Source organism: Homalodisca vitripennis, chromosome X, assembly GCF_021130785.1.
Source record: "Homalodisca vitripennis isolate AUS2020 chromosome X, UT_GWSS_2.1, whole genome shotgun sequence".
Classification (NCBI taxonomy): domain Eukaryota; kingdom Metazoa; phylum Arthropoda; class Insecta; order Hemiptera; family Cicadellidae; genus Homalodisca; species Homalodisca vitripennis.
In genome coordinates this window covers 26242482-26250844 of record NC_060215.1, presented here as the reverse complement: position 1 = coordinate 26250844, position 8363 = coordinate 26242482, and the positions used below count along the sequence as shown (strand labels likewise).

At 33.4% G+C, this 8363-nt stretch overlaps 1 protein-coding gene across 1 annotated transcript; it reads right to left on the bottom strand.

Moving 5' to 3' along the window:
• Nucleotides 1-455: 455 nt before the first annotated feature.
• On the bottom strand, nt 456-1655 carry LOC124368813 (pyruvate dehydrogenase (acetyl-transferring) kinase, mitochondrial-like). Its single transcript, XM_046826215.1, has 3 exons — nt 1514-1655; nt 882-1077; nt 456-786 (listed from the first exon to the last, which is right to left on the bottom strand). Exons 1-2 carry the CDS (start codon nt 1517-1519, stop codon nt 886-888), a joined length of 198 nt encoding a protein of 65 aa, XP_046682171.1. The 5' UTR covers nt 1520-1655; the 3' UTR covers nt 456-786; nt 882-885.
• Nucleotides 1656-8363: the final 6708 nt, after the last annotated feature.

Sequence of the window (8363 nt, the reverse complement as noted above, 5' to 3'; positions counted from 1 at the left end):
TAGCCTCTTGGCAATAGCCAAGTTTAGCCATAACATTGATAAAAATTGCTTGTTGTGAGATTTTATTCATAGTCTTTCATTATATTTTGATAAAAATATTCATTTTAGATACCCTGGAGTAGCATTTTAATAGTAAAAGTAGAAGTACAAGAGAAAAATTTGTTATCATTACAGCTTTTTGGAAGTGACTTTTTACTTATACTCTTTTGTAAAATGCATGACACCAAAATTACTATTTTAAGCTAAAATATTAATAGATTATGGTTATTTTGAACCACTATATATTTTCCCATAAACCTAATTTCCATTAATTAATTGCCATGGCACTCAAAAGGCTAATATCATATTCAAAACTAAACAATTCTTAATTTAATACAGTTGACGCAGGAATATCCTACACATCGTGATGGTCAGTTGTGTGGATAGCGAAACTGCAGTTTATAAAACACATAAAATAGGTTCGGATAAGAGGACAAGTGTTATTTAAAAACGTGAATCACAACATCCAACAAAATCTCAATGCTGAAACATGTGAATTCTAAAACTAAACATAAAATATTTACTGATTCAACCGTGATTATAGTTTCCCTATATACTGAGAACTAACAAGTAACAACTAATAAAACTATTACTAAAATTTAAGAATTGGAAGCTAACATACATTCTTAAAAGAAAAGCAGCTGCTCTCATCTTTCCTTTGAGAAACGTAGATAGAAAATGTTTCATTGCAGAAAGTAGATAAAAGTGGGCTGGACTCAGTCTTATCACATATCAAAAGTGACCCGTCTGAAACAAATTGGAGTTATTGTTAGCAAGTAGATAATGATAAGTACTGTAGTTATCAATAAAACATCAGGTTGTTAGTGTGAGGTCACACTGACCTGACTACATGGAGCGGGAAAGCTCAGTTTTGTGATCCGTGCGGTTGGTGTTGTTGGTAGGGGATGTGACGAAGTGACGTACACTCATGCAAGATGACTGGTTGCTCCAGTCCCCGGTCGGGATTGTCGTGCGGTAAAACCTGGTCGAAGTCTTGTTGAAAATTGGCAGCAGTTCATTGGCTTCATTCGATAAAGCCTGTAAAGTAATATCAGACATAATGCTTATTGTCTATTCTAATTTAAAAAGTTGAATAGTTTGTTTAGATAGGGGTTGCATTTGAAACTTTAAAGTTACCCCTTCTACTCCCCTTGAAAAAGGAGGGAAATATTTTTAATATTCTTCAAAAAGTTCATACAAATATTTTAATAGGTATGGTGACGTTTTTACATCAATATCGCAATCTGTTTGGAATATATCCAGGCGTATCAGGACTTAATTTACACCCTATATATTTATTAAGCTAAGGCGTTTTCCTGATGAAATTTCTCTTTATGACTGCCCCTTTAAATCTAGCCAATAAACTCATACTAAAAGGTCCATAAAACTTAACAGAAACTGAGAACTCATAAAAGTAATAAAATATCTAATAACAAACCACTTAAGTAAAAAATCATTGTGAAATTCACATTACCTTCATGTACACAATAGCATCTGTGCCATAACCATCACAAGAGAGTAGGCTCAGCTCTCCATGAAAATAACGAGCATATAATCGTGAAATAGGTAGACCGTATCCATAACCTACAAGAAAAACAAAAATAACATTGTATGGCCATCTGTTTATATGCACCTGAAATGTATAATGTCAAACTATATTTTGTTTTTATTTCTTGATATGCTGAAACATAGCAATTTCTACTATTTACTTTTGAGGAAAGAAGCATCAATGCTAATATAAGCATTTTAACAATGTTACTATTCTACTAAACCTGCAATATTGGTTCCCACCCATTTATATTCAACAATGCCTACTGAGGTTTCAAAACACTTTTAACCCTCTCCCAGGCAATCCCCTAATCGCCATGGCGGAGAGCTTGGCACTAACGTCCAATCACGTTTTATTCTTCGATCACCATCAACTGATTTCACTGTTTCCTGCTTTGTGCTGCCATCATACATCTATTTTTGGAACTGCTAATGGATATATCTATTGACAGTACTGTTGTGTTCACTCACTGACTGCTTTTATGTGCTACGTAGGAATAACATACAACACATTTTATCGAACGCTTCATTGACTGTGATTTAATTGTTTTTCATCACAACTCCTTTTTCTCAATCTATCAGAACATTTTTTGACTGACATTATACAATTATGTTGTTTTCACTGTTTTGTTATTAGTTTATCTATTATGTAAGTTACTACAAAAATGGCAGGCTCAAGTCAACGTTTGCAAGATAGTAAAACTGATTTTTGGTGTTTGAACTGAAAGGTTTTTTAAATTGATCTGGATGAGTTATGAGAATCCCACCATACTATCGATAATTTAATAATTTTAATATTGATGTATAATATGCAACGGTTTTATTCTAATAACGTTGTGAATATAATAAAAAACGTGAAATTATTCTCATCAGAGCAGCTAAATTTATTCAGCCCGGTAGCTCCAGAAGCATGTCGAAACAATTCAATTGGAGAGGGCCAATAAAGCTTTCTTTCATTTCCCAATTTAAGGATATGGGCAATATTAATTAATCAGAATTGATCAATAAATGTAAACTCATCAATTTATTTGAGAAACACAATTTACAGTACATAGAAATACAAAACAGCTGAAGTTTAAATTGCTGTTTTACTCAGATTTTTTGCAATAAACTTACCATAGTAATGAATGGTACACACAAGCCAAAATTATAGTTCTGAAGTCCCTAAGTTGCTTGTGCAGAATGACAGACTAGTGAAAATAGACGATGCCATCCAAGAAAACCCCTAAATATTTCAAGGTTTAAGTTTCTTGAAATAGGTAGTGTTTGCAATTACTACTTCAACTTACAATTACTACTTACACTCTGGAACCAACTACAGCTAATGAAATGTACAAAATTGTAAGGTCTCTAAGGAGCTCATCTTCTTCTGGTGTAGAAGAAATATCAAAAAATATCCTCAAATGCTTATGAACTCATAACACCCCTTGTAAACATTTGTCCATTCAGAAAGGCATTTTCCCATCCAAATTAAAAATAGCCAAAATCTATCCAACATTTAAACAAGGTGATTCTCAAAACATTGCCAATTACAGACCAATCTCTCTTCTCCCACCAGTCTCAAAACTTATTGAAAAAGTAATTCTTATTAGACTCTCTTAAAGCATCTAAGAGAGAACCAAATGCTAACTGACTAGTAGCGTGGATTCATCTCTGGAAAATCTACCACAACTCCAATTATCGACCTAGGAAACCATATAGATAGCCTCTGCCTGAAGCTTAACTCAGCATTGTTTGCATCAAAGAGAACCAAGACAACTAGTACTCATGAAGCCACAAGAATAGCATATCACATGTTATTCGAAGCAGTCTGGGGTGCTTTTTCAGGTTGAAATCTCCACAGAGTTCTGGTAATGCAAAAAAGCAATAAGGTTAATGGCTGGAATAGGACCTAGAGAGAGAGAGATGCAGAAATATTTTCAAAGACTGGAAAATATTGACAATAACATCCATTTACATCCTAGAAACCATAATTTATTGCATAACTAAGGATCCTTCAAAACAAAGAGATCTACACTGCCATTACACTAGACAAGCAGGGGATTGCACTCTACCAGTCCATAGAACAGCACTGTTTGAGAAAAAAACCATCATATGCTGGAATGAAACTCTTCAACAAGCAACCAGATCATCTGAAAGACAACCCAGGACCTATAAAGAGAAACCTACGGTGTTGGCTGCAAGACCACACATACTACACACTCGATGAGTTCTTCTCATGAAATGATGAATCTTAATTAGACCTCTCATTTAATAATAGAATTCACTTGTAAAAACTGCTTGACCCTGTAACATGTCTTGATGGTATTGTTAAAAAGCATATTGTCTATTGTCTTCTGGATGGCCAATCATAACCTCTTTTCAAATTCTCGGTTTTTCCTGTAGAAAAATTTGGATACCGTAGTCCTTTCAAACTAAATAAACAATTGTAATATTGTTTTTAACTTTTACGCCAAATGCAACGGTGACGGCTTATTGTCACACGATTTATTTGAAGGAAATGCCATGAATCTGCGGTGGTCTAGCAAAATGTGAGAAATTCGGTGACAACTCATCACAATCATCTATTTTAAGTTCTTATTATTTATGTGTTGAAAATAAATAAAAAATAAATCTATGTTTATTGCCGTCTTACAAAAATGCATCAGCAAAGTCAAATATACACCCAAGTGGTATAGTCTGGAGGCAATATTATTAATCTAACATGTAAACATATTTAACAAAAGTTGCCAAGAATTTCTCTCTTCCACCTATCTTCATACCTACATAATAAATAATACAATTTCATAAATGATACAAAGGAATAAACTTAGGTACTAAACAACATCCTGATCAATCCCTATTACAAGCTATTTAAAATGGACTGTAAAATTGTAAATAAAACTATAACCTATAATATTAGCACCTATCTAGGAAGTTAAAAACATTAAAATATTATACAATTAAAACATTAAAATATTATACAATTAAAAACATTACAATGTTATACAAAATACTGTTTTTTTACAAAACATGAAACAAAGTATAGTAAATAAGAACAAAGAAATAAGAATAAACAGGAAGAAATGGAAAACTAGAAATTCACTTCATGAATACTAAAAAACTCAGTCAGATCATAAAAAGGATTCCTCAGTAACCAAGTATACACTTTAGCTTTGAAAATGTTTGTTGGATACTTATCAACTACATTTCTTAATTTGTTATAAATCTTTTGAGGAGTTACAATGTGACTCTGCTGTGTTTTGCTTAACCTACAGTGTTCTATTGCAATGTTGTTTTTATTTCTGGTATTGTAGCTGTGTTGCTGCCAAAAGTGAGAGCTGGAATATTTTTCAGGATGTATGAAACCGAGTCAAAAATATACAAATTAATAACAGTTTGCAGCTCTAGTTCAACAAAAAGAGGTTTGCAATGGTCCAATGGATTTGCTTTAGTCATTATTCTAATCACCTTCTTTTGCAGGATGAGAATGTCATTAATTCTAGTGCTATTGCCCCATATTACAAGACCGTATCTAATTATAGATTGGAAAAAGGCATAGTAGGCAGATTTTACATAGCTTTCAGGCACACAATTCATTATTCGTTTAAGAAGAAAAATTACTCTTGATAATCTTTTGGAAATATATTCAATATGAGAGGTCCATGTTAAGTTATTGTCAATAAATAGTCCTAGAAATTTAACACAAGAAAAGAAATCATTGGTTATGTCGGATGGAGGGATTTGCCTTAAGCTGAATAAAATGTTTTGGGTTTTGGATTCATTCAATAAAAAAACTCGTGTATGCCTAATAACTTTTCTTTCTGTGATTTTTGGGAAATATATGTATCCAATTTAGAAAAATAAAGAGAACAAATTCCAACACAGTGCGACCATGGGTAAAACTACTGTATACTTTGTTGGTATACAAGTTCAGTTCGATACAACTTTATTTGACCTTTTGGAAAAACAGGTCTAAGAATACCACGCTACTTCAAAGCAATTTGCATAGATTCAGAGAAATGAACATATTTACAAGTCATATCCTCTACCTTCTGCTTTTAAATAATAGAAATGGTAGCTTATAAAATGAATATATTCCATTAATGTAAAAATGTAAGGATACATATTTATAGATCATCTATTTAAGTTCAACTAAGCAAATTATGATATATGGATACAATAAAAATTAGTGATCGTATGTTTGCCGCCAAGCAGCTAACGTCCACGTACAGAACCAGAGTCACGCTGGTTTTGAAAATATAGACATAGAAAATATGAATCTCAATTAAAATATTATTTATAAATCACATTATTTTGTTACTGTATAATTCTAAAGTTTTTATACAAAAAGAACTACAAAAACACATTTTAGTAATAAGTAATTTGCATACTGCCAATCAGCCGTCATCTGTGAATAGATTTATTTGGATTAGAGATTCACTAATCTAATATTATAGAGCATACCCCCTCAGCCCCAAGGACGTCAGAGAACAAGAGCCCTCAAATCTGATAGGCTTTTGTAAAAGCTTCAGATTCTGAGGACACAAATATAAGCAAGGGAGGCACATAGGTCCTTTTTTAGGAGTAAGTGCGGGGACAAACCGTCTTTTTCCTTCGGGATAAAAAAAAGAAAAAATAAGAGTGAAAAACTTATTTTATAAGCATATCTTAAGCATTTCTATTGCTATCGCAATTTAGTGAAAAGAGCCACAGTATCGAGTATCTGAATTGATCGATCCCTAGCAAAATTTTCAGGGAAATTACAAAAACTCACTCATAATCCACGCATGTTTTCCCAGAGCCCAAAATTCATGCATAATCCGTGCTATTCTAGATTCTAATAGTCGCTGGCAGCCCTGGTTCCAGTCCCAAGACTGTATCTCCGAATTTTTCCCACTGCTGGCCAATATTTGAAGAATGCATCAGAAAGTTATACGCTACAGAAGGTACTGAAGTGCGGTTAATTCGCGGTATACAAGTTCAGTTCGATACAACTTTATTTGACCTTTTGGAAAAACAGGTCTAAGAATACCACGCTACTTCAAAGCAATTTGCATAGATTCAGAGAAATGAACATATTTACAAGTCATATCCTCTACCTTCTGCTTTTAAATAATAGAAATGGTAGCTTATAAAATGAATATATTCCATTAATGTAAAAATGTAAGGATACATATTTATAGATCATCTATTTAAGTTCAACTAAGCAAATTATGATATATGGATACAATAAAAAATTAGTGATCGTATGTTTGCCGCCAAGCAGCTAACGTCCACGTACAGAACCAGAGTCACGCTGGTTTTGAAAATATAGACATAGAAAATATGAATCTCAATTAAAATATTATTTATAAATCACATTATTTTGTTACTGTATAATTCTAAAGTTTTTATACAAAAAGAACTACAAAAACACATTTTAGTAATAAGTAATTTGCATACTGCCAATCAGCCGTCATCTGTGAATAGATTTATTTGGATTAGAGATTCACTAATCTAATATTATAGAGCATACCCCCTCAGCCCCAAGGACGTCAGAGAACAAGAGCCCTCAAATCTGATAGGCTTTTGTAAAAGCTTCAGATTCTGAGGACACAAATATAAGCAAGGGAGGCACATAGGTCCTTTTTTAGGAGTAAGTGCGGGGACAAACCGTCTTTTTCCTTCGGGATAAAAAAAAAGAAAAAATAAGAGTGAAAAACTTATTTTATAAGCATATCTTAAGCATTTCTATTGCTATCGCAATTTAGTGAAAAGAGCCACAGTATCGAGTATCTGAATTGATCGATCCCTAGCAAAATTTTCAGGGAAATTACAAAAACTCACTCATAATCCACGCATGTTTTCCCAGAGCCCAAAATTCATGCATAATCCGTGCTATTCTAGATTCTAATAGTCGCTGGCAGCCCTGGTTCCAGTCCCAAGACTGTATCTCCGAATTTTTCCCACTGCTGGCCAATATTTGAAGAATGCATCAGAAAGTTATACGCTACAGAAGGTACTGAAGTGCGGTTAATTCGCGATATGTAGAATAAGTAGACACCAGTACAGAACATTACCTTCTATAGTTACACCCCTAGAATACATACACAATTAACGTTATCAAATGGGAGGCTCTTAAATATTTTGTGTTTGCCTTTTAGATAATGCAAGAATAGATTCACAACACAACTAAAGTAAAATAAATACAAAAAATAATAAACACACGAAACGTTGTGGTTCAAATCATGTGTTTGTTAATATTTCGAATTCTCCGACCAATTGTTATGTGTGCAGGGAACTCATTCAAACGAATAGTTGATCAGAGAACTGTTGGGATTTCCATCAGCCGTCGTCCAATGCCGCTTGACGACGATAACTGACGTGCATGATAGATTCGGCCAATTCGACTCATATTTGACGCCCCATCAAAAGCATTAGCTATACAATTTTCGACTGGGATTCCGACATTTTTCAATGTATTTTCTAAAGAATCCATCAGAGCATCGGCTTTAGTTGATGATACACATTGTAAAGCTATCAGTCTTTCCTGCACTTGGCCTCCGTTTACGAACCGAACAACGTATGAACATTGATCATTTCCTGATATGTCTATTGTAGTGTCCATTAAAATGGAGAAGTTTACCGCTTCCTTCACTTGAGCTGATATATTACTTACAATTTCATCACGAAGAATTTTAACAATTTTAATCAATGTTGTATTGCTGAGAAATGTCACGTGGCTACCTCTTCCGACTACCTTTTTCTTCTCTCCTGATTCCTTTTCCTTTTTAGCTCTTTTCTCGAATGATTTT